Raw genomic sequence first — 26,840 nt, 5'->3', positions numbered from 1 at the left:
GGTTGCTCAATGTCATCAACAGTGCAAAGCTCTGTTGGTCTTTACATTGTGTACTGTATAATACTACTACATGTGCTGAAATGCAAGTATTTTGTGAAATTGCTTGGAATAATTGTTATTTTGGCAAGTCAAATCAGTTCCAGTTGTGATGGGTTGTGACATTTCGGCAAAAGTTCAAATAACAGAACAGCATAATCAGTTAATTGTGCAACCATCAAGCACCTAGTTCTCTATAGAAAACCAAAATAATTGAGAGAAGACCCACAAAGCGAGGTGCTTCATTCACCAACTGACATGACAGCCATTAATCACCATGCATTTCATTGTATGGAAAAGAGCAGATTTCTCTCAAAATGTTTTTGAGTCTTGTTCAATTTACTTAATTAAAATTAGATACTGAAACCATTATGAAACCATTATTGAATGTTAATTTGTGTGCAGTCCACTTATATTTGTAAAATGGAATTTTAATGCAAGGTGTTTTGAACAAATAATTACTCATTAATGTTTTTTTGTATGAATGTAATCCGGATGAACTACATCCGCCATGTTGTCATTATCATCATGTGACCTACCAGCGTCAGTTGCGTTGCTTCACTGCCATTCAAATTCATAATCCTCTTCCGTGGCTTCATGGATAGTAAACTGTCGATCGTATTTACACTACAGAATCTCGCTGGAAGTCATCCGGGTACTTTTTGCCTACTATTTTATGAGTGATGTGAATTCAGACATTCTTCTTTCGTCACATAATGTTGTACTAATAATGGAAGTATGCAATTTCGGTTGTAGCGAGCTCCCTCTCATGGGAGGTGGAGCTAGACGCGAGGAAAGGAAACGGATTCACAAGAAATGAGGAGCACCCATTTATTTGACATTGTCATCTAGGTAAGTGTAAGAGATTCAAGTGAGTTATTTTGACATGATGTAATGGTTTACTTTGTTTTTAACTATATAGGCATGCAATTTCAGTTAAAGATAGGGTTAGAAAATTTGGAAGCCACGCCTCCTTCAAAACACATCAACGAGCACAGAGTCTGCAAAGCATACGTTTTTTTACCTCATGTCTCAAACTTAGTATATAACATTACAATAATAACGAACGTAAACAACTTACAGTGCTCTTACCTGTACCAACTGAATGCTGCATATTCATTTCAGCGTTGATAGTGTTAACATAGAAATGCAATGCAATGTGCGCGGCTGCTGTTTGTGTTGCTCAGTGACTGTCTGTCTACAGCTCTGCACACAACTCTGCACAGCCTCATGGCTGCTACAGACTGTATGATTTCTGCAATCTTATAAGATCATTACAAATGAAACTGCACTTTGGCAATTGTGGTTTTTATGTGCGCTGAAAAAAAGAGGAGGAAGCGAAAGGGGAATATGGATGCGGTCGTGGCTAGGTAAAAAGAAGCCAACTTGGCATGCCAATTTAGCAAATGGAACTTGAGGTTGTATTTTTAGCGCCATGTCACATTGATCAATATGCCATTTCATGTTGCATTTTTATTAGCTATACCACGATTGGTCATCTTACGTCTGGGACAGCTCAAAATCGTACAATGTGTACCAGGCATTACGTAACGCGCTGATGACGTATGATGTCTGCACGAGCAGGGTGTGCGGAATGTTGACAGGCAGGAAGGACATCATATCATTGCATTTGGGCCGAATGCAATGATTGGACAAATATTTTTTGGTCCTGGGACTTCCACAGAAGATATATGTAGGCTACTTGTTTTAATATTTAGAATTTTTAGACTACTTCTGTTATTGATTGCTATCAGGATGTGAAGAGAGTTTCAATCAGTATTTAAAAAATTGTCTTCCTTACCTTTACTTGGTCATTTTATGTTAATAAACCCCATTTCCATCTTGTTTTCATCTTTACAACCACCATGAAGTTGATGACGACAGAATTCACTTGGCTAATTATTTGATCTGTTTAAATTGTTGACGTGTGACGTAATTTTTTCAGCTTTGAGCCACAATCGCAGCGTTTTCAAGATCCTACATCAAATCAAAACTTTAAAAAACAAACAAGCCGCGAAACAACTGAATGTTTTATTCAATTGTGTTGGAATGACGGCCAGGCAGCATCACCTATGAACCACTCTATTTACACATGTGACCTTTCTGCACAAAACGAAGCGGTGAGGAAGGAGTATAATCATATATATAGTGAAGATCGGGGCTGGTTGTCTCACTTTTTACTCCAGTGAATGTTTCTCACACTGTATGTAGGCAAATAGGCTATAACAAAAAAAATTAAACCAAAAGCGGGTCATGTTCTCACAGTATATGAGGTATTTTGTCACAATGGAACCTGCCATGTCAGGATATTGTCCTGGCTGTCCTGCACCTCGCTGCTCTGCATATCAATGTTCACTTTCCTTTTCTTGTTCCCCAGACTCAGTTCAGTGTGTTTCTCTTGCAGGAGGTTCTCAAGCAGAGAGAGGCCAGGATGGGATTGCAGCTTGCAGACCAGGGAGAGAGTTTCAAGTTCATGTGCAAGATTGCATGTTCCTGAGCAAGTGGAAGAGCTGAGAAAAAAATGTGCGGTAACTAAGCCGAGAGGAGTCATCTGTATGCTTCTTAACTGCACATTGATTCCGAATGAGAGAAAAAGTGAACAAGAGAAGACGGGGAGTAAAATCCACTCCTTTGATTTCTCTTCACTGCTACTCTCCTCCTCTTTCCCTCCCACTAAGATATTCTGTCTGAAGCCACCCCCCTTTCTCTCTCGCTCCATCTCGCTCTGTCCTGTATTCCTATCCTTCACTCTCTCCTGCACATGCACATACTATTAAACACCACTGTTCTTTTTTTCCTAGCTCGTCTCTCATCAGGTCTTCTTTTAACGCACCGCTTTAAGAGCATCTAGTATTTCTGTTTCTCCCAACGGGTGGAGAAACCGGCTCAATGCGGCTCTCTCTCTCTCTCTCTCTCTCTCTCTCTCTCTCTCTCTCTCTCTCTCTCTCTCTCTCTCAGCTGTTTCTCACACACTGAGATAGCCTGTTTCTCATTGAGAGGCCCTTTTTTTACTTGTAACACACGAGTCTTGCTCTCTTTACGGTGCAGGTTTCCCTCCCCCTTCCCTCTTCTCTACACTTATCCGTAAAGAAAGGAAGGAAGCGGAAGAGAGTGGTGTCTGTGAGGAGGAATGATGAAAAGGCAGAGAGAGAGAGAGAGAAAGAGAGAGAGAGAAGGAAGGAGGGGGTAAACGAAGAGAGCAGGACTGAGGAGAGTGGACTGGCAGAAACGTGAAATACGAGAGGGAGAAGAGTAAAGTAGGAGAGGAACCTGTAAGAGGAGAAATGAGGGATGGCTGACCTGGAAGTGGGCAAAATCGGGGGAAAGGAAGCCACCGTTCTTTTCCAACACTTGCTGGTAATTTGCTTTTCACTTTTCACTTTTGGTCATTTCTTGCCTTCTTTTTTTCATCTGTCTTATTCTGCTTCTTCTAATTTATCTAAAATCTTCTTCTAAATGTTTTTTTTTTTTTTTATGCTAATATGTTCCAATATCTTTCTCAGGTGTTTTGTTAGCTTATAACTGCCCTTTCTGCTTCTTTGTGTGCAAAATTAACCATGTGTTTGTTTGGAGACTTTACTTTTCCTTCCTCTTCCATCACATTTTCATCCCTGCAGCGATCATGTTCACTCTGTTTTCTTGTGCGACACGTATTAGCTTTGGTTGTGTATGTCTGTTCGAGTATTTATTGCTAGTATCATAGACTAATATCCATGACTTCTCCAAAAGGCTAAAATGAGGCCCGGTCAAGTTGATCGCATAAAAGGTTTAGTACTCACAGTTTGCATCAGTTAAATTAGTTCTGCACTGATGCACTTGTAGAGAGTGCGATCTTTATGCAAAGTCAATCCTGGCCTTCTTGGTTTGTGGCACTTTTGTTTCATCTGAATCGGTTTGAAATGTAGCGTAATCCCTTTATTGGGGTGTCCCCTCTTCTCTCTCCGTACCACGCTCCTCCCATCACCCCTCATCCCCGCTGTCTGTCTTCCTCCGTCTGCGCCCTTGCGAGAAGGTTTACCGCTGTAACGACAAAAGTGAACAGTTTCTCTCTTTCTTTATAAATCCTCTGCTCTTATAATTTTGTAACAGCATGCTATCCTATCCTCTGTCTGTCCAATGTGTTTTATATCTCATGTCTGACTGCATACCTGTCTCCACGGTGATTATCCTCTACTGCCCTTAACCTGATGGTTCCTGCTAACCCGCCGACATATAAAAGCGTAATGGCAGTTTAGCAGTCAAAAACAGCCCTAAAATGATGTTTGCTTTCAACATAAATCTATGGAGATGAATTTAAGAGCTTTTAGGTTTTGGCACTCTTATTTTTAGTTCCCTATCCAGTGACTTTTTTTGTTTGTTTTATGTTCTTAAAAACGGTGTATTTTTGTAAGTACTATGAGATTTTCTTTAACTTTTTACAGTGTATCATTTAATCGCAAATGTGCATTGCTTTTACTGCATTAAAGTTTAAAAATCACAGATGACAATTCGGTTTAGTGATAGAGGTAGAAAATAATGGGAAAGATGCTTGAACAGATGCTTACATTTTATTCCTCAATCTGCACCATAAATCCATGTAAGAAATGAGAGAATGTAAAAAACTTTCGGAGTGAACGAAGTCCAATTGTCTACTAGGGGTCCAGGGCCCACTAGGGGGCCTCAGCAACCTTCTAGGGGAGCCTCAAGATAAGTTATAAGGATACATTAAAATAATAATATACAAATAAAAAACAATATATTTCTTATTTTAATTCAATCTTTGTCTTTTAAGAACCAGGTTTCTAATGTTATGGAAAAGCTGAATATATGAGGAAGCCTCATTTTAAAAGTGTGATTTCTAGACCTGGAAAATGTAAAGGAATAAAATCTTGCTATGCCATGGCCATTTTTATATTGAATATGCATTTTTTTTTTTCTATTTATGCTAAGCTCTAAAATATTTTAAAATGTCCTTATCCTTAATCCATCATGAACAACTGGAAGACAACTGGCCTTTGAACATTGTTGAGTCAAAAATGTTGAGAACCACTGGTCAAATGTCTGTCATTTATGTACAGCATCACAAAGGGAGTTAGCTAGGCACCAGTAAGGGGGGAAATTGTTGAATTTGTTCAACTGTCTGTTATAGGTTATAGTTTCATACCCAATATGGATTATATTTGACCATCCCTGATTCACTCATGATTCTCATGCTCATGCTCAAGCAAACCTCAAAGGAATGAATGTTCCAATTTGGATTTTCCAGTTTGTATACTAACTCTCTCCCATTACTTAGTTATACTATACTATACTATACTATTCTGTATATATATTTTGTATATATAAGTCCATAAAAAGTAATGGGAGAAGAGCTAGTTAAATACCAAATATGCTTTTTTTTTTTTTTTTATAAAAAAAAGAATGTACTGTAGCCTGTTTTATTTCTTTATTATTTTGTGTTTCGAAATCTCTATTCCATCTCTGTTTTCTTTATTTTTCTTGAATTTTGGCTCTCAGTTGATATGGCATTCTTCATTGGCCCACAACTGCATTTATACACTACATATACACTTGAGCCTCCCTCCAGTCTTGAATACTACTACCAGTACAAAACAGTATAATGGCCATTGACTCTCCATATGTTCAAGTGTCTCAGATTGCTTGAGCCCGCCCTTACTGAAGTGCTCAGGAAATCAATAGGTTGAACATCAGCACTGCCTCCTCTCTTACAATTTCTGGCTGTGGAATAGAATGTGGAAAATTTATTTAGCTCTGAATACAAAAAAACAATACTAACAGAGACATACAGTGGACCTCCAATGCTCATGTTTTCATGACTGATATATTGCCATGTGCATTTGTTATTGTGAAGAAAAAACTATATTCCTCTCTGTATAAATATATCATGTCTACATAATGGAACATAAATGACAATTTGCCTCGTTCTTCTGGTATCAGATGTGTCTGCAAACACTTCTAATTGGCCTAAATTGTAGTGGTGACTAGATATTGTGTACACATTTTAGGTAACCTTATGTGACTCATATCTAAATAGCTCTTTCATCAAATCTCAACCCACTTCACCATCCAAATTAGGCTGAATTAAGACATTTGTTGGAGAGCTGATGCTTTTTTTAAATGACAGGTGGATGTGCAGTAAGTTAAATTGAGCAAAAAATGCATCTATATAACATTTCTGAAAAATGATCCGGTCTAACGTTTAGTTAGCAAACATTTCTTTTTTCTTTAAAAGGCTTGTATTCTTGCTTGGAAAAAAGTATTCAATGCTACTGCTCTCATCTAATTAATTTGATTCCTGAGATGCTGATCATAACTGCAAACCCTAATTAAGTATATGTTTTTTTCAGTTTAGTGTTTCAGTCACTTCATTTCATCAAATGTATTCCTAAATTTTAATGGATAGTTACCAAAAAAAATAAAAATTTTGTCATCTAACTATTAAATCATATAACTATTAAAAGTATTTAATAAAGGTAATTGAATTGAATTTGATATAATTTAGTATTGAATGAAAAACTTATAAAACTTAGAAATTTTGCCTTGACAACTAACAGAAATAAATCAATTTAAATGAAGATTGAAAAATGAATGAATACTATAACAGTATATAAATAATACTGATATCATTCCAATCTGTATGACTTTCTTTAAGAACGTTTTAGCTATTTTTGCCACCACAATGAAAGTAAATGGGGTCCAAAACAAAACATTGGACCCCACTTACTTCCTTTTTGTGGCCAAAAATACACTAAGACAATTTTCTAAATATCTTCTTTTGAGGATGAGTAAAAGACGACAGAGTTTTAGTTTTTTAGTTTTTTGAGAACTATCCCTTTAAGAATAATATATATTTTATTTCAGAGGCAGTATTTCCTGTGGAGCTGTTTTTCATGTGATATTCTGCACCTGCATAATCAAATGTGCTGACAGTATGGGGCTAATTAACAGTTGCCTGACTGCTGTAATACTGTGTTTTTACCTGGAGTGCTGACTTACAAATTGCTGGAGAAGAAATGGTACCGTGGCTATTGTGTGTTCAGTGTGTGTGCGCTATGCTGGTTTACTCAAGGTGACATAGAAGTGTTAATATGCATGACCAAGTGACAATTATATTATGTCTTGAGTGACTGTATAATTGCATGTGAGGTTTGCTAGTGTGTGTAAAGCGATCGCCGGTGTGTGTGCGTGCGTACAGTGGTCGCGTGGGGGTTAATATCTGCAGTCCAGAGGAATGTGTTTCGGGTCAGCAATGAGAATTCCTCAGTTCTGCATTAGTAGGTCACAGCGCTGCTGCTTGCCTCAGCAAACTCCCTCACTGGCAGACTTCTCTCTTGTTTTCTCACCTTCTCCACTTCCCTTCTTTTCCTTTAGCTAGGTCTGATTTTCATTTTTCAACCTTCACTTTTCCGACATGAAATTGTTTCGCATCCTCTCATTCTTTCTTTGTTTCCCCTCTCTCCTGCTAAGACGACTGAGGTGTTGGGGGTTGGGTGAAAATGAGGAAAAGCTGTATGTGTGTGTTTGTGTTATATAAATCTAGCCACATGCACTATTCACTCTTGCCGTCTGGTGCTTGTGTTTGTGTAGGATTTATGTTGAAGATCTTTCTTATTACCAGATGCCCATTTCACTCAGCTCTGATAAAGTAAAGAGGGAGTACCTATACATTACCATTTGAGGTCAGTAAGATTTATTATTTTATTTAGGATGTGTCCGTAAACACAGTTATAAACTGATTAATGCTGCTCCTTAAACTTTTTATTCATCAAAGAACGCTGACAATTTTTTATCATGGTTTCAATAACTTAATATTAAGTGGCACAACTGTTTTCAACATTGACGATAATAAGAAATGTTTCTTGATCACCAAATCACATACTAGAATGATTTCTGAAGGATCATGTGACACTGAAGATTGGCGTAATGATGCTGAAAATTCAGCGTTGCATCACAGAAATAAATTACATTTTAAAATATATTCAAATAGAAAATAGTTATTTTAAATTGTAACAATATTTCACAATATTACTGTTTACAGTGTATTTTTGATCAAATACATGCATCCTTTGTAGGCGTTGTTTCAAAAACATTAAACATCTTATCGACCCCAAATGTGCTCTGCTCATTCAAAAGTATCTAGCACCCAAAAATGAAAAATGTACTCACTCGTCATTATGTCTTTTTTAAAACTTTATGATTGTTTTTATTGAGTGAACTATTCTCTTAGGATTTCTTAAGTAAAATAGGGAAACATAACCCAGGCGGCAACGACATAAGCCACGCACAACATGTGCTCTCATTAACGCTCACAGGTAAGCCATGTGCACTGATTCAAAAGCGTGCAGATATACAAACTGGGGTATTATGTACACATTCACCAGCGAAAGCAGGGCAATATTTGGTTTTAACTTTAGAAATTCAGTTGAACATATGGCCTGCAGCTTCAGGGTCGACCCGCTTTTCAATTGTACCTTTGTTCCTGTGTCCTCGGTGCTCTTTTATTTGTGTTATATCCCTGTCTTTCTTGTGGAGATACCTTTCTCTTTTCTGCCTCTCTCTCCCATCTGTGTCTGCTCCTTGTTCATTTCTGCATCCCTATCTCCTGCCTGTCTCTGCTATCTTATCCTCTAATCCTACACTGTCCAGGCTGTTATCCTGCTCTTATTTCTTGGTGTGTGTGTGTGTGTGTGTGTGTGTGTGTGTTTGTGTGTGTGCTCCCAAAAATTTTTATTTATGTCACACTCTGTCCCCAAAGCTCAATATGTGTCTTTATGCTCTTCTCGGAATCAGGGAAAAGAGAGGCAGAGTTTCAAAGGATTTGAATGATATTTTAGTCCATTTAGAAAAAATTAAACAAATGAGAAACTAGGTTTATTTTGACATCTGAATTAATGATAAATCGTTATATTTAGATTTGTCTAATCAACTACATTGCATTTATTGTTGCAATATCAAAATCTAGGACTGAAGATTTGAGCTTCATTACATGAGAAGACACTCTTAACAGTTTCCTTAATGGTTTTGAAATGTTTGAAATTATTGAGATTTATGCTGTTTCCTTCTTGGAGAACTTACAGCTTAGACAGCTAGTCCAATACATTTCATTCTTGTAAAACCAAGTTTTATTAGACCTTCATATTGTCATAAGTTAAATTGTAATCGCTTGTGTCTTCCGTCTTGGGGTTATTAGACATTTTTGTTTGCTGTGGAGGAATTGATAAGGAAAATGACTATTTTTGACTGGTCCAGTGGCAATAAAAGAGATGGTTGGTGAAAAAGCAGCTGTGGCTTTTGAGTACATGGAGTGTTGAGGAACTACACTTTAAGATGAAAGCCGTAACCATGGTTCCCCTCCTCAAGATGTTTGCTTTTAGCAAAGAGAGGTCAGGAAACAGATCAAGCGCAAACACTTGTGCATTGTTCAAGTTCAAGGAGAAGTTTAATAGAAAACATGGTAGTAAAAACTGTATAAGATAAGTAGATTTGCGCTGTAGCATGATGTATTCAGTTTTACTGTTTGGTTTAGTCACAGTGAGAGCATGTTTGGCTAAATTATTTTTGATTGCACTTCAGCTGTAGTATTTCCTAATTAATATGATGACAATTTTTGTGCATTAATGACTTGAATACTGGAAAAAGAGTTACTCTGTGAACTTAGTTTTTTGGCTTTATACCAAGCTGTAGATTTCAGCCTGACCCTTTCTGCCAGTGGATTCTGATGGTTATGTAAAGTTAACCGGTTAAAGTTGACATGATTGATGTTTATCAGAAAAACAGAGAACAATACATTTATTTGTATAGCGCTTTTCATACATATTGTTTCAAAGCAGCTTTACAGAAAAATGCATGTTTCTACATTACAATTCAGAGTGATCTGTTATCAGAGGTGACTCTGTCAAAGTAATGTCCATATGTCAAAAATGTACAGTTCTCAGGTAAAACATGCAGTTAGCTAATATGTATTAATTTAGGCAGAAAAAAAAAATTCTCATTAAAGCAATTATTACAAGTTGTGATCATCATGATTACAATATATAGAAAATTTGGCACGGGTGCATGTTGATTCAGAGTTGGCATCATCTGAAATCCTCACAGGGGTTGCTGTCTTCACTTCACAGGTGGTGGGGCATCTGAAATCTTTGTAAGAGGCTGGATTCAAACTGGATCTGGCATACTCTCTAGTTACCTTGGCATCCTGAGGTAGAAAACAGAAAAGCAAGTGGAAAATAATTAGCATAGCTACTGTTAATAACATTTCAAGCAAAAGATTTCATCTGATATAACTGGAGTACAATGTTATGAGGAGCATTATGTTAATACTTGGCTAAAGAGATGTGTCTTTAATCTAGATTTATACTGGTAGAGTGTGTCTGAGGAACATTATCAGGAAGTCTATTCAGGAGTTTAGGAGCCAAATGTGAAAACGCTCTCCCTCCTTTAGTGGACTTAGATATCCAGTTTCACTTTATTTTGGTGGTCCGTGTAACACATACTATTGACTAGGGCATATAAGTAACGTTGCACCTACTGTACATGTCTACTAACTCTCATTAGAGTGTTAGTAGAGTATTAGTAGACTGGTAGGGTTAGGGTTAGAATAAGTTGACATGTACTTGCAAAGTTACTTATAGTCAGTAGAATGTCTGTTGGAGGACCAACACAATAAAGTGTTAGCAGATATTAAGCAGACAGTCTACTAATACTTCAGTGAGAGTTAGTTCACATGTAGTTGCAAAGTTACTTATAGTGAACAGAATGTACAAAAGGGACCATCAAAATAAAGTGTTACCAGATATTCTAGGTACTACCAAAAGTTTTGTGACCTTGAGCATTATGGATTGTAGGGTGATAGAAGATTGGTTAAATACACAGTAGGGCAATTCCACGCAAAACTGTCACATCCATAACGCCAACACAATGCCATGGTATTTAGTTGGCGTTATGGATGTGACAGTTTTGCGTGGAATTGCCCAGTAGCTAAACCATTTAGGGCCTTAGGTCAGTAGCAATACTTTGTAATCGATACGAAACTTAATAGGTAGCCAATGTAGAGATTATAAAATTGGAGTTATATGATCATATTTTCTTGACCTGGAAAGAAGTCTAGCAGCTGCATTTTGGACTAACTGTAGTTTGTTTATTGAGGATGCATGCCGGTCAACCACCTAGAGCATTGCACTAATCCAGTCTAGAGGTCATGAATGCATGAACTGTCTTTTCTCCATCAGAAACCGATAGCATGTTCCATAGCTTAGCAATGTTTTTGAGGTGGAAGAAGGCTGTTTTTGTAACATTTGAAATATGATTAACGAAAGTTGCTGTCTAATATAACACCCAGGTCTTTAACTGTATAGAATGAAGTAACAGTACATCCTTAGATGCAAAATGTATTTGAAGAGATTCTGTGTAGAGGTTTTTGGTCCAATAAATACCTCAGTCTTATCCGAATTTAACAGAAGAAAATTACTGGTCATCCACTTTTTTATATCACACTCAACTTGGATAGTTATATATTTCATCACGACTAGATGAAATCTCTAAATTGAGTATCATCGGCATAACAGTGGAAACTCATTCCATGTTTTATAATAATATTACAGAGGCAGTATGTATATTGAAAATAGCAGAGGGTCTAGAACAGACCCTTGCGGCACTCCAGAATTTACAGATGTTAACTTGGATGATTTCCACGTTTGACTAAACAAAATGGTAACGTCAGATAGGTACGATTTTTACCATCCTAATGCCTGTCCCTGAATACCGGTGTAATTTTGCAATCGATATAAGAGTATGTCATGATCCATAGTATCAATAGTGTCAAACGCATCACTAAGATCAAGTAAAACTAGTATTGAGATGCAGCCTTGGCCAGAAGCTAGAAGTAATTCAATTGCAATTTTAACTTTTTAATAGATATCTTTTTTTTGTGCTCAGCTGTGCTACGTCTGCCCTTTCAGACAATGTTCAAGGTCACAGCCGGAAGGTCAGATGTCAAAGCCAGGGAAATGTGACACGTCCCTTCCCCCCAACTCTTGACCGACGACCTCCTGTGTTGTGTCTGGTAGGCTGATATGTGTCTGTATTTAACCCCTCATGGGATGCCCATTATCATGTGCTGTTAACACACAAACTCTTCATCCTGTGTGAAAAACCATTCAGACGCCTTCCAAAATATCACATAAAAATTACAGGAAAATGAATTATATATTTAATTTTTATATTTATTTTTCAAAAACATTTTTACATAAAAATGATATATACACACTACCATTCAAAAGTGGTCAGTAAGATTTTTTTTTAAAGAAGTTAATACTATTCAGCAAGGAGTCACAGTGAAGACATTTATAATATTACAACAACAAAAATGCTGTTCCTTTTTCATTTTCAGCAAAGAATCCTGAAAAAATATCATAGTTCCACAAAAATAAGAAGTAATAATGCATCACAAATGTTATCAAAATTTATAATAATAAGAAATGTTTCTTGAACAGCAAATCAGTGGTTAGTTCACTGGAGTCAAGTGAAAATAGGACTTGTGTAATGTTTGATAGTCCTTTTTCTATCCATGATTGCCAAAGTGGTCCTTCTATACACATATTTATATGATTATGTTAATAGGTTTGGTGGTATCTTTAGGGATCAGACGGCAGATCGCAGTTGCACTGTCAAAATAAACCACTGAAACAAAATGGTCTGTAATCACTTTTCCTGCCTTTTGATTGGTGGAATATTATTCTGTTTTTCTCTATTATTAAAACTTTACCAAAACTGAAATCTACTAAAAATTACAACTACCTTCTAAAACTAGAAATAATATCCATTGATCAATGCTTTACTCATCTGCCACAATAATTCAATGTCTTTAAATTATCTTAATTTGCAGGCTTTTCTCAACAAATACTGATATGCACTTATAAACAATGAATAATTCAGCATATATAATGTTTATATTCTTATTTTTAAAATAGACTATCATTTGAAAGTCTTTTTAATTTAGAAAGGATGCACTGATTTGATCAAAAGGGACTGTTAATAAGACATTATTTATAATATTACAAAAGATATTACAAATATTTATATTTCCAATAATAAATGCTTTTGAACTTTCAATTCATCAAAAATTCTTGCAATTTCTTTTTATCAATGTGTCCACAAAAATATTAAGCAGCACAACTGTTTTCAACATTGATAATAAAAAATTACAAAATTCTTGAGCAGCACAACAGCATATTAAAATGATTTCTGAAGGATCATGTGACACCGAAGACTGTGCAATGATGCTGAATATTCAGCTTTGATATTATAGGAATAAATGACATATTATAATATAAAAGTTATTTTAAATTGTAATAATATTTCCCAATATTACTGTACAAAATCTTACGGACCCTAAACTTTTTATGGTAGTTTGTGTGTATATACTGTATATTATTTACTATATGTATGCATATTTTTTTCTGAGGGCATCCTTAAAGGTTTTATCATATTTTGCACACTGCAAACAAATTGGTACTTAAAGTATTGGAAAGTAAACACACACACACACACACACACACACGCATTCACATAAATTCGGTTCTGACTCACCCCTTTAACAAAAAGTCAATAACAGCACAGGAATGATTAATCAGTGGCTCCATTGTCCAATTCCACCAATTCCCCCTCCTCTCTCACACACTCATGGGCCCCTCTCATGGCATAGTATTGATCTGAATGCATTTGCCTTCCATTTATCCACTGAACACAAAGAACTGTGAACTCACCCAGTACTGTGCCCAAATCCATCTAGGGAGGGATCACTTGCTTGCCAAAGACATGCATAAATAGGTTTAGGGTAAGCGTTAGTCAATGGAAATGTACTCCGCAACAGCTTTTGCCTGTTTTTCTTTTTTCCTGCTTTTTTCCCCCCGCATTAATTGACAACATCTCGCATACTGTTGGTCTTGTGTTGTGAGGTCACATTATTTGGCAGCATGATACAAAGTTACAAATTGCTGCAAACCAGCAGAGAAACAAAAATTAGATAATAAAAGTCAATATTCAAGCATAAGATATTAACATTCAGGAAATGGGAAATCTGTATATCATGCAGTGGTGAGTGTGAGAGAATTTTTTTTAATTAAATGATGCAATTGGCTGTGTGAGTTAAAGGAGCCACATACACAATATTTGCTGCTGGAAAAATGGTATTCCAAACAAACATATACTGAAAATTTGACCGTTTTGCACTTTCTTTACATAAAGTGAAATGAGCTGATATTATTTTCAGAAATCTGTGCATTGTGACTAACTTATATACTTTCGATGTATGATGGTTGTATGATTTTTAAATATTATATTTACTATATTTATTTTGTTTATTATCTTAATGCTTTAAAAAATGCTTGTCAATCATCAAACTTTGCTGTTTGTCTGTGTGTTCCTATCTGAAAACCAGCAGAGGGATTTGAGAATAATTTGACGGACAGCCTGTTCAAAGCCCTCCCTGCCTACCCTATCATTCTGGTTGCCGAGAGTCAGGTTGCCATGACACCAGACTGTTTTGTCTGCCCTTTGACCCTTTAAGAGGTGCTTTGGTCAATCAGGCATTACCCGTGAGGGGCCAACCGAGGGGGGAAAGATGGAGCGACATTTCCTCTCTAAAAATGAGGTACAAAAGGTTCTATACATCCGTTGTATGCTGGGGTACCGGCACAGTTATGGGGAGGCACAGGCGCACACACACAAACAAAAGGCACAGATGAATGTATCCGTGGCACAGTTCTGCCTTGGAAAAAAAATGAAAGGATCTATGAGGTCCCTTGTGTATACGGGGCTTGTGCTCGTGATAAGAGCAGCTACCAGCAGATTTTCAGATGAATGCTTAGTGGAAAGAATAGAACTGCACAATTTGATTATAAGAATAGTCACTTAAAAATGGGCTTTTAGAGAAAATTAAAGCACGTTATTTTACTTGGCTTTAAATTAATGATGCTAATTGATTAAAATGTATTTGGATAAAAACATATAATTTATTTTATTTAATAAAAAAATCATTTAAAAAATACCATTAAAAAACATTTCTATTTTAATGTATTTTAAAATGTAATTTACTCCTGTGATCAAAGCTGAATTTTCAGCATCATTACTCCAGTCTTCAGTGTCACATGATCCTTCAGAAATCATTCTAATGCTGATTTGCTGCTCAAGAAACATTTATTATTATCAATGTTGAAAACAGTTGTGCTGCTTAATATTTTCGTTGATGCATTGATACAAAAAAATTCCAAGATTTTCTAATGATTTGAAAGTTCAAAAGAAAAGCATTTATTATTGGAAATATAAATATTTTGTAATATTATAAATGTCTTTGCTGTCACTTTTGATCAATTTAATGCATCCTCTTTTAATTAAAGTATAAAAACTTTAATGATAGTGAATATAGACATTATATATGCTGAATTATTAATTGTAGATGAGTAAAGCATTGATCAATGGATATTATTTCTAGTTTTAGAAGGTAATTGTAATTTTTTGTAGATTTCAGTTTTGGTAAAATTTTAATAATAGAGAAAAACAGAATAATATTCCACCAATCAAAAGGCAGGAAAAGTGATTACAGACCATTTTGTTTCAGTGGTTTATTTTGACAGTGCAACTGCGATCTGCCGTCTGATCCCTAAAGATACCACCAAACCTATTAACATAATCATATAAATATGTGTATAGAAGGACCACTTTGGCAATCATGGTTAGTAAAAGGACTATCAAGCATAACATAAGTCCTATTTTCACTTGACTCCAGTGAACTAAGGCCTGACAAGCCTTTGAAATTAATCCTTTCTAGCCAGAACTGCAGCATGATTCCTCCTCTCCTCGGAGAATTGTTATGACTCGCTGTGAGTCCTCGTCAGGACTGATAAGATTAGCGTGGGTTCTGTTCTCACCCTAGGACACACAGTATGTGGAACAGAATAACAGCTCATGGGAATTTATGTTGCTCTGTTTAATGGCGTTAGATACGTTATGCTTCAGACTATGAAATTGGCCTGGAACAGAGAATTTGTTTGGTTTTCTCTCCCTGATAGCCGCATAAATGAAGATAATGGGTGATGAAAACGAACTAACTTTGGTTTCTGACGGCTCCTTTCATTTCAGTTTATTTCCGTCGTGAGCGTTGACCTGTATGTGACCTGTTTAATATGCTGTGTGCAGATAAGATTATTGCCAGGCGGAAGGGTTCATTTTTTTTCTCATGCAGATGAACATAGAAGCCTGTCAAAACAGACATAAAATATGAATTACATACCAGAGATCTGGGGCTGGAGTTTGTCTATATTTAAACAGTTATGTGCATTCTTGGCATGATGTCACAATTATCTGGGTAAGATGATGCGTCAGGGGAAAACCCTGGGTGTCTGGATAAAAATGAAAAATGAGAACACATGCGTGCAAGCAAAAGAGCAGAAAATAACTTCAAACCAATTTTGTTGCATAAGAATTATTTATTTAATCATTCAAATTTACTGTGGTTCCAAAATGTAAAAAAAAAAATATGAATGCCTTTGAATTATAAAACAAAGGTGGATTGTTTTTAAAGAAAGACTATTTTCGAACAAAACTATCCACAAAAAAATTACACGTGATTTTACTTTATAACTTATTTATGTGATGGCAAAGCTGAATTTTCAGCATCATTACTCACTCCAGTCTTCAGTGTCACATGATCCTTCAGAAATCATTCTAATATGCTGATTTGCTGCTCAAGAAACATCTCTTATTATTGTTATGAAAGTTGTGAAACTTTTTGTGTAAACCATGAGCCTTTTTTTTCAGGATTCTTTGGTGAATGGATCAAGTTCAAAAGAACAGCATTTATTTTATATAGAAATCTTTTGTAACATTATAAATGTACTTTTGACCAATTTATTGACATCCTTACTGAATAAAAGTATTAATTTCTTTATTTTTTTATTCTCACTATTAACTAATTGTTAACTATGACTTTTGCCTCAATAAACTCCTAATTACTGCTTATTAATAGTTAGTAAGGTAGTTGTTCAATTTATGTATTGGGTAGGATTAAGGGATGTAGAATATGGTCATGCAGAATAAGGCATTAATATGTGCTTTATAAGTACTAATAAACAACCAATATCCTGGTAATATACATACTAATAAGCAACTAGTTAATAGTGAGAATTGGACCCTAAACTGAAGTGTTTCCAAAATTGTAATGACCCCTAGCTTCTGAATGGTTGTGTAGTTCTGAGAAAAAAGTTATGAAAATGAACAGTTGGTTTGTTGTTTTGAAATCGAATGCAACATTTTTGAGTTTTTGTCCAAAAGTGTTCAAACAGTTTCTGTGGCCACTGTATGTACAATGCTATTAATTTGTGTATTTGTTATATATTTTGAACCTTCGCTCAATTGTCTTTCAGAAGTAGGGAGGCATCACCTGAGATCCGCTCTGGTCCTCCTCCAGGACTTCAGGTGTTCACTCCTCATGCGACATATACAGCTCAAAGCAGACCAGCTGGTCAGAGATCAGGTAACCACACTTTTCTCTCCGCCCATGTTATCTAAACCTACAGTGCTGTTCTCAGCCTTTTGTGTGGCGGCTCCAAATAGTAATTTTTGTTATTGTTTATTATCAGCTCCTTTATGACTATTGCATGTTCCTCTGCATATCTCTCATATTTCTGCCATGGATTGTAGGTCTCTTTATGAGTCAGCTTTTATCATAAAAATATTTTTTGAACCACCTCACATTCGTCTTTTGCTTCTCGCTCGTTTCTTACATTGTCGGGCGAAGCAGCTTCATTTGACGTCAAGTTGCTCTGAATATTTCTGATTGTTCCTGAATGTCATTGGCATTCCATTGTGCACTTACAATGCCAGCTGACCTTCAATATTTTGCAGCTGACCAGGGCTGCGTGTGTATATCTCTCTGTTTTCTCAGTCCCACCAACATGCCTGGCATACACACTAACCCCTCTGACGTGATTGACAACTCTGCCCTAGCAACCGTTGCCGGGCTGCCCAGGGTTGCCAGGGAATGTGTTCCCATAGCAACACGTTTAACCACTTTATTTGCCACCTTGAAATGTAGCAAAGGTTTTGCAAAGAGGCAGAAAGGGATTACTGCTGAAATTTGCCGTGGAAGAAAATGTGTGGAAAGGTGATATGATTTTTGAGAATTGTATTTAATTTTTATATTTGTTTTTAAAGTTTTTGTGGAGCTGTGCTGCTAGTGCCAAAGGATTTTTTGTTGTTGCCGTTTTTGTAAGACTAAGTAGATTTAACTAAATCTAATTTTGCCTTTATGGTGGAGAAAGAGCCCATTACTGGCTTACATTTAGTCAAACAGTGCATACAAGAGTATGAAAAACTGATTTAAAATCAGAGATCAATATTAAACTCCCAGCTTTAATATCCCTGTTCATTTCATGGTTTATCATTTAGTTTATCAAGTTCAAATTCATACATATGCGTTTGAGCCGCACATTTACACATTAACACTCAGAGAACACAAATGTGTTCAGGTTTACTGCATCCAGTTTTATATGGAAAGTGTCCGTAAGGGTTCTGGAAAGCATGAGTGAGAGTGCAGGGAAGGAAGGAAGGAAAAGACGGATGGGGAGAGATGATTTTAAAAAATACAAATTGGAAGAGGGGATGTTATTAAAGCAGGAATGCATCTTGAGAGGAGGATGCTGAGTTTTTGACGTTTTGATTTGAAAGAGAACAAGGGGGGGCAGAGGTCAACAGAGGAAGGGAAAATAAAGCGATTGGATGAATGAAGAAAGGCAAGGTGTTAAGAATGAGAACCGGATAGGTGGTCCAAAAGTAGTGGGACAGAAAGAGGGGCAGTGGGCTGGGGGAGGAAATAGGGAGAGAACTTGATGACATTCATGGTGGTGTGAGAGGAAAGTTAAAAAGGGCAGGAGTCTGGAGACGAAAAGGACAGGACCAAATAATTTACCTGGCAACTGGTAAAGGAGGCCCAAGTATTGCCATGGTAACTTGCCACAGGATTGTCACAGGTTTTTGACGTGTCGCTCATCTTTTTCTATTCCGTGCAAAAATACATAATCGCAAGAGGTACATGCAGGTGTTGACAAATTGTGGATTTTTTGTGAAAATTTTGTGTAGTTTGACCTGCTCTCTGTGAAACACACACACAAAAAGATATTTTGAAGAATGTTGGTAACCAAACTGGGTTTTATCGTATGGACAAAATATTCAGAATGTATTATTTTATGTTCCATGAAAGACAGAGAGTTATAGAGGTTTTGTGACGACATGAGGATGATGACAGAAATTATGACAGAATTTTTATGTTTGAGTGAACTATCCCTTTAAATTACTTCCTCCTAAACCTCCTTAATATGCAGAGCAACCAGCTGATTATTATCCAATGGCAGACAGGGAGATTATTCAGGGATATCGGTTTGAAAACGGTAATTTTTTTGTAGTGCCACAGAAATTGCACATTTCACCTTTCACACCAATATATAACACAGGTGACAGCAGATTAACCACAGGTTTTTTTATTTTTTTATTTTTTTCGTTTTTTTTTATTACTATGAACATATTCCACTAATATAAAACAACCAGAAAATATATACATATGTAGTTTTATAATTTAAAACCTAACAAAATGATTTTTGCAAAATTTGGCTTGAAATATTTTGCTTTCTTTAAAAACAATCGCCACCTGGGTTATTATTGTTAACTAAAACTAAAACCATTGAAAACAACATTTTCATTACTTGAAATAAAATAAGCATTAACTGAAAAAAATTAAGTATAAACATTTTTTACATTTTATTTCAGCTAGCTGAAGTACCAAAATAAACTAAAAACTAAAACACATTAAAAGAAAAAGAAAATGTATATTAAAAAAATAAGAATAAAGAACAAAATGAATCAAATTTTAACAAAATTTAAAAAGAAAACAAAATATAAAAAAATCTATTTCAAAATATTGACAAAACTAAAATAGTATATCAATGATACCCGTTTGGTAACGCTAGTGGTGCAGAAATTATACATTTCAGCTTTAAACCACACCAACTAACACATTCACATATAACACAGAGAGAGACCCACACATACATTTTCTAAAATAGAATAATTTCTTGCTTCTTATGAAAGAGCAAAGAAATCGTGCTAGGCCTGGTTTTTCAACCGGAATTCATATCTGTAACCACACAGAAAGTCGTAAAATCATTAGCTGAACCTATACACTCATTAAGCTAAAACCTCTTGGATGAATTCACACCACTGTAAACAAATGTAGAGAACAAACACAAAGAAGCCAGGCTGTAGACAGAGCAGCTTATGCTAGTGTAGATAAACACATTTGCATTCCTTTGCATGTATGCCATCTGTGAAACGTCGGCATGCAAAGTGATACGGCTTTAACCTATGGCTCTCGTAGTCCTTTGGTGTCTGTGTGTGAAAATGAGAGGTCTCAGAGGAGCGCTACTCCACTGCTTTCCTGCTGAATAAGCACTAGCTTCTCTGTTAGCAGACAGACTCCTGCCTCTATATTGCCAGGACTGCAGAATCAGTCTAGACTGATGGAATACGAGCGTGATTTACCCAGCACTCTTCACACATACACACACACACACACACACACACACACACACACACACACACACACACACACACACACACACACACACACACACACACACACACACACACACACACACACACACACACACACACACACACACACACACACACACACACACACACACACACACACACACACACACTCTCACACACACACACACACACACACACAAACACACACACACACACACACACACACTTTTATGTGTTCATTTAGGGATTTTGTAGCATTTTATTGTCATTAAATAAAATTAATAAGTAGATTTTTCTTGAACAGTGTGTGTGCGCGAGAGATAAATTAGTTTATGAGGGGTTGATGATGATAAAAGAAAACATTATCAGGGCAGCATAAATATTTTAGTAGTTGCAGAGAGTGGGTGGTTTCACCAAGGAGGTCAGATTATGTTTGTGTGTGTGTGTTTGTGTGTGTGTGTGTTTGCTGTGTGAGTTTGTGTGTATTATATGTGAAGCCACTAATGAGCAGAGACAATGCAGGAGGCAGGGCTGAGTCGGTTCAGTGCGCAATATCACCAGCAGAGGGCAACAATGCCACAACAATGATTGGCAAAGGGCTTTAGATGAGGGTAAACTCTGCTTATAGAGTTTGCTAAATATGCTAGAGAGTTTGTTGATGGTGCTTTTGGTGTTTGTGTTGTCTGCCTGTATGTATTGTGTAACCAAACATTATTATTAAATAGATCATTTTAGGTTACCATTATAGTGGTTTTGAATAGAATAGTGAACATATATTAGGAGAAAACTAGAAAATTTCAAGGAATTCAAGTGGTTTTACGAAAAAAACCTTTACTAATTCGAGCCTAAATAACTTGTTGTTTTTGTTAAAAATTGTGGGGGAAAAATAAATAAATCATGTCAATGCGTCATAATAAATCCCTCTTCCAAAACTTGTTTTTGTCTTACCCTGATTCATTATGTAAGCCCATTATAAGCGTTTATATTTTAGACCCGACGGGATGGTTTTTGCGTGAAATCACATATACGTCACTCAACCGTGTGTCTCGTCGTCATATCTGTAAATGGGGAAAGTTGCTCCGGCTACTTTGACGCTTGTATTTGTGGGAGTGAAATAGAGTGGTGCAGGTATGATGTCACTGTGTAGGCCAACCGGCAGTTAGCATCACACTGGTTCCCTCGACAAAAACCCAATAGGATTTTCCAATAGGCTTTTGGATTATCGCAAAAAAACAAGCTCTGAGATTAACAAAAGGTTATGATACTTTTACGCTTTGTCCATCAAGATCATTTTCACAGATGAACACTACTTTTATGAATTTTGAAGACTAAATGCAGTCACCAGAAGCAAAAAAAAGTTAACGGTAGGCTTTACTACTACACCACGGTCCCGCGATTTTAACATCGATTTTAGGCTTCCGACAACTCTTTCAGTTTTTATCTAAAAGACTTTTCCCCAGACCGGTCGAATTAGAATAGTATATAAGAGCACAATTATAAGCATAACGATGCTGTAAACGCAGACTGAGTTTACATGTTCAGCGTGATGACGTTTAATCTCCTCGATAGCCTCTGTGGTCCCATTTAGCCACTTGTTAGCAACCGCCTTTTTCAAGACACGTAACAGCTTTAAAAAAATCACAAGTGGAGTAATACTGATGTATTTTATGTTGTAGAATAAAATGTGAAAGTGTCTTGAGCTTGTTCGCCACCGACCTTATTTCAGCCATTTAACCAAAATCCCTTTGGGACAAGGGAACCGGAAGTGCTAAAATGATAACTCATTTCCGCGTTTTGGCCTATAAAGTGATGTCATATCTGCACCACTCTATAGGTTAGTTGTCACAACAAGCGAGAAAGGTTGACATGGAGCACGCTAAATCTCAAACCTCCAGGGAATCACCAGTTTTTAAACGCTGAACAGAGGAGTGTCAGCTGACAAAAAGAGATTGCGACAGAGCTCGTAATAAAACCAGAATCAACATTGGATTTGCTTTTTGGGAAATGGAATGATCTGAAGGATTTGAATGAGGTGAGTAGGGTATTTTACTGAATGGATAAATTGCCATATGTAACCGAGTTGATTGCAAAGCATTATTGTCTATTGTGAAGGATCAAATTCATCCACACAGTCACTCAAAGCCTAAGAACAACCAAAACAATGTTTGCGGAATAATTGTTTATACTAGTGTACCTTTAAAAATCAATTTTAATGATTTGATCCTGATTTTTTTATTTTTAGTCTTTTTATCTTTAACCACTTGAATACCTTTTGAATTTTTATTTATTTTTAAGTTTTACCTCTCATGTTTCCAATTAGCACCACTGGTCATACATACTGCATACTCTGGCAGAACCCATTTTGAGGATTGTTATGCATATAAGTGCCTTGGAAACATCGAAATTGAAGAGATGACTGTGGGGGGAAAAATTGGTAATGGTAAAGATGGTAACAGAAAAAGATGCACCAGTTTATCTGGCAACGGAGTAATAAGGTCCTCTGCAATCTCTACTGGGCTTTTCGCGGAGAAGTATGTGGCCCTGCATGTGCGTTGCGGTGTGAGGTAGTTGGTTGTATGGTTTCGCATAATAAACAGCCCGGAGATAACTGTACAACCTTCTAGCTTTCCCTGCGGCTGCACGCTTACGGCTATCTGAACCCACTATGACGGCAGAAGCAGCATGGGATGAGCTCATGTGGACAGCCAGGAGCAATGCTTCAGTTAGGCTTATGTAGTGGATATGTGACTTGTTAAAGACCTGCTGGGAGTCCCAGATTGAGCATCATGGATTCAAACTCTCATTTAAAATCAGGAAGTAAACAAGTTGTAGGATGTTGAAAAATGTAATACAACAAAACAATGTGATCTAGAATGAATCAGAAACTTTAAAGAATCTGCACTATTTTTAGGTCACAAATATGAACTCTTTTGTACAGCCTGAAGCTCAAGATGGTCTTTGGATCATTGTCAAATCATGCACAAGAACATGATCATCAGGTTTTACTTGTGGAATGTTAATTTTACATTTCAAATTTGAAATGGTCTCCAACTCCTGGATCCCACTGTACATCATGCAACATATGACGCTCAAATCTCTATAACTGCATGCACTACCAAAGACAAGCTTTTTTATCATATATTGGAAACTTCAGCAGCAGGTATTTTAAGGTAGTATCAATGCATGTTGTGAAGTCAAAGTCATTGTTTTGTCTGGTGGTGGCTGAGGAATGTAAACGACACAAAAGCAGCAGCCCTTCTGTATCATATTTAGATGATGAAAAGCAACACATTTATAAAAATGAATTTTTCTCAGACCAATGGTATGCGGCGTTGCGTATGTATCAGCTCTATAGAAATGCTGAGGACATTTTAGTTCTGATTTATTGCCACTGGCATCCAATTAGATAAAATATGTCTGATACCCAAGCCTTTCAGATCGTGCTTTTTTTTATATTTTATAATTAAACGTTTATTAGATTACATATTTTATATCAGACGGATGATTTATTTTCTCTAATGTATTTTCTAAATTAACCAAGTAATTTCTAACTGAAGAATACTAATATGAAATTATGAGTGAATTATTTATTTATTTTTTACTCAGAAACTGCAGAAACATTTAACAAAGCAGAAAGCTTTTGCTGCTTGTTTGTGTGTTTATTTGTTTGTGCCTCCTATCTCTGCATCACCATCCAAGTCACCCCCATCCTCCTCCTCCTCCTCCTCCTCGTCCTCCTCCTCCCCATCTCCCCCTGTGTGTCTGGCTGGTGGCTCAGACAGCCAGCATCCGCATTGCGTTGTAGCTCTCTTTTACTCCCCCTCTGTCTCTCTCTCTCTTTCTTTTTATTCTCTTTCTCCCTCTTTCACCTCTATAGGGTGGGAAAAAGGGCATGTATCAGCATTTATCCTTCTGGAGGTGTGCTGAGAGGTTGTTCTGTGGTCAGATGTCGATAGTTTCTGTTGTATATTGAGGATTCAGTGTTCAGTTCACACACCATAATGGTATGTGTTAAAATGATATGTTTCAGTTGTCTGTTCTCCATTGCTGTGTGCCTGCGACAGACTGGACCAGTTCTGCCTTCATATTCTGCTTTAATTTTCCTATCCTTCACCCACTTTCACTGCTCTATTACTGCTGCTCAGATCAGCTGCACTCGTAAAATTATTGGTATGGGCCAGGGGAAACCAGAGCAAGTTTTCACACCAGGAAGTTGTCTCAATGGATATATCTTTAACTATATTGTTTGAGTCCAAAATCCAGTTTCTGAAATGTGTTTTTCCAGCAGTGGTTTTGTATGTTTGTTTCAAACTTGTTATTTTTATGCATTTAATTTATAATTGTATTAGCTTCAATATACACAATTTAACCACACTATACATAGTTTATAATTATAAGGTAGATTTGAACTGTTTTCAGCACATTGTTTTTTGTTTTGTTTTTAAAACGTTTTATTGGAGCTGGTTATCTCATATTTTAAATGTTATACTTTTATACCCAATTTATTAATTCATTTTTGTTTTAGACAATATTCAAATAATTGCTGATGTTTTTAAATGGTGCATTTAAAATTTTATTTCTAGGCTATATATTCATCACTTTTCATGCACTACCTTTCAAAAGTTTGGGTTGAGTTATTATAAAAAGTACTTTTATTCAAAAGTGACAATAAAACATTTTTAATGTTACAAAAGATTTATATTTCAAATAAATGTTGTTCATTGAACTTTCTATCTATCAAAGAATCCTGAAAAATAAATTCCACAGTTTCCACAAAAAAAATATTTAAGCAGCACAGCTTTTTTCAACATTGATAATAAGAAATGTTTCTTGAGCAGCAAATCAGCATATTAGAATGATTTCTGCAGGATCATTCAAATGGACACTGAAGACTGGAGTAATGATGCTGAAAATTCAGCTTTGCCATCACAGGAGTAAATTACATTTTTAAATGTGTTAAAAAAAATTTTTTTTCTTAATTGTTATAATATTTTACAATATTATGCTTTTTACTGTTGTCTTTATCAATTAAATTCAACCTTGGTGAGCATAACATTTCAAAACTTCTTTCAAAAACATGAAAAAATTTAACAACCACAAATGAATAAACTTGCTATATGTGTATAAACCTAGAACCTACCTTGAAAATATTAATGAAAATGTTAATGTTACCTTGAGTCCTAACTAGCCCCATTCTTTCCTATACTGTAGCACAATCATCCTCCTTCAACTTAAACCTGAGTGGAAATTTTCCTGACATTTGTCTGGTGACTCGAGGAAGCAGATGTCTTGCCACGTGATGAGCGGTTCAGTTGAGAGAGAGTGACTTTAAAGTGTGGCCATCCGGGCCCTGAAATGGGGAGACCTGCACCGAGCACGGTGACGTCATTCCTCCAGCAAGAACCTCAGCGCTTTGTCTCATTGTGCTCCCTTACTGCAGGCATGCAGTACACAGGACAGCATTGGAGCATCCGTGCACACTCAGACAGAAAGCAGTCCAAAGTAAAAGAAGAGATGTAAAACAATACAATAGAAGCACGGGGAAAACATTTGAAAATTTAAAGGCGAAAGGAGACGGAGGGGTAAGAAAATAAAGAGGAGAGGAGATATGCATAGAAATGAACAAGAAAGAAAACCAGATAAAGCACAAGCTTTTGCAAATGTCTCCTAGACTGCCTGCAGTCAGCAACACTAATAACAGCTGTTGCCATCCCTCTGTGTGGTGGAAATGGAGGCTATTAAGCATTCCCTTTGAATAAGCTGCTGTAAAGCTAATGTACAGCCGATCCATGCTAGTGGGCCCTTTCATGTTCCAGGGCATCAATGTCTGAACGTCTTTATCCCAGACTGTACTAATAATGATGTCTTCAGCAGACATTTTGGCTCCAGAACAAGGGGCTTTCGTACTCGCTGGTTGCGATGGCACGAGAAAGGGGTTATTCCCTCTTAGCTATTTGCGCCTATCTTTGTCTTTGTTACTGTTCGCTCTCAAAGCAAAATGAGTAGCCACCCCCACTCACTGTACCAGCATGTCATAAATCATATTTAAACGCTACACCTCCACTGAGGCTGTGGGACTGGAGTGTGGCTGGCTAAAGAGGCCATGAGAGGACAATGCAGCATTTAGTCGTAGAAATTGGTGTTTTAATCAGATAAAATTGTTTCTATCTTGATTTTTTTCCAGCTAACTGTTGATGTGGTAT

At 36.5% G+C, this 26,840-nt stretch overlaps 1 protein-coding gene across 6 annotated transcripts in view; it reads left to right on the top strand.

The window, feature by feature from the left end:
- The first annotated feature begins 2,079 nt into the window (after window positions 1-2,079).
- Window positions 2,080-26,840, top strand: part of spaca6 (sperm acrosome associated 6) — a 40,450-nt gene continuing 15,689 nt past the window's right edge. For 2 of the 6 annotated variants that reach the window (XM_082149519.1, XM_082149520.1), the window contains exons 1-3: window positions 2,083-3,393; window positions 7,624-7,715; window positions 17,457-17,566. Coding sequence is in view for 1 of the 6 variants with exons in the window: in XM_082149517.1 (XP_082005643.1) it covers window positions 14,682-14,686; window positions 17,457-17,566 (115 nt within the window). In the remaining 5 variants the exon portion in view is untranslated. Of the gene's footprint in view, window positions 3,394-7,623; window positions 7,716-11,006; window positions 12,098-14,473; window positions 14,687-17,456; window positions 17,567-26,840 lie in introns of those variants that run through there. The other 4 variants (XM_082149517.1, XM_082149522.1, XM_082149518.1 and 1 more) reach the window with 4 other exon arrangements.

Source organism: Leuciscus leuciscus (assembly GCF_965113295.1).
Source record: "Leuciscus leuciscus genome assembly, chromosome: 20".
Classification (NCBI taxonomy): Eukaryota; Metazoa; Chordata; class Actinopteri; order Cypriniformes; family Leuciscidae; genus Leuciscus; species Leuciscus leuciscus.
This window is presented reverse-complemented; position numbering and strand designations above follow the sequence as displayed.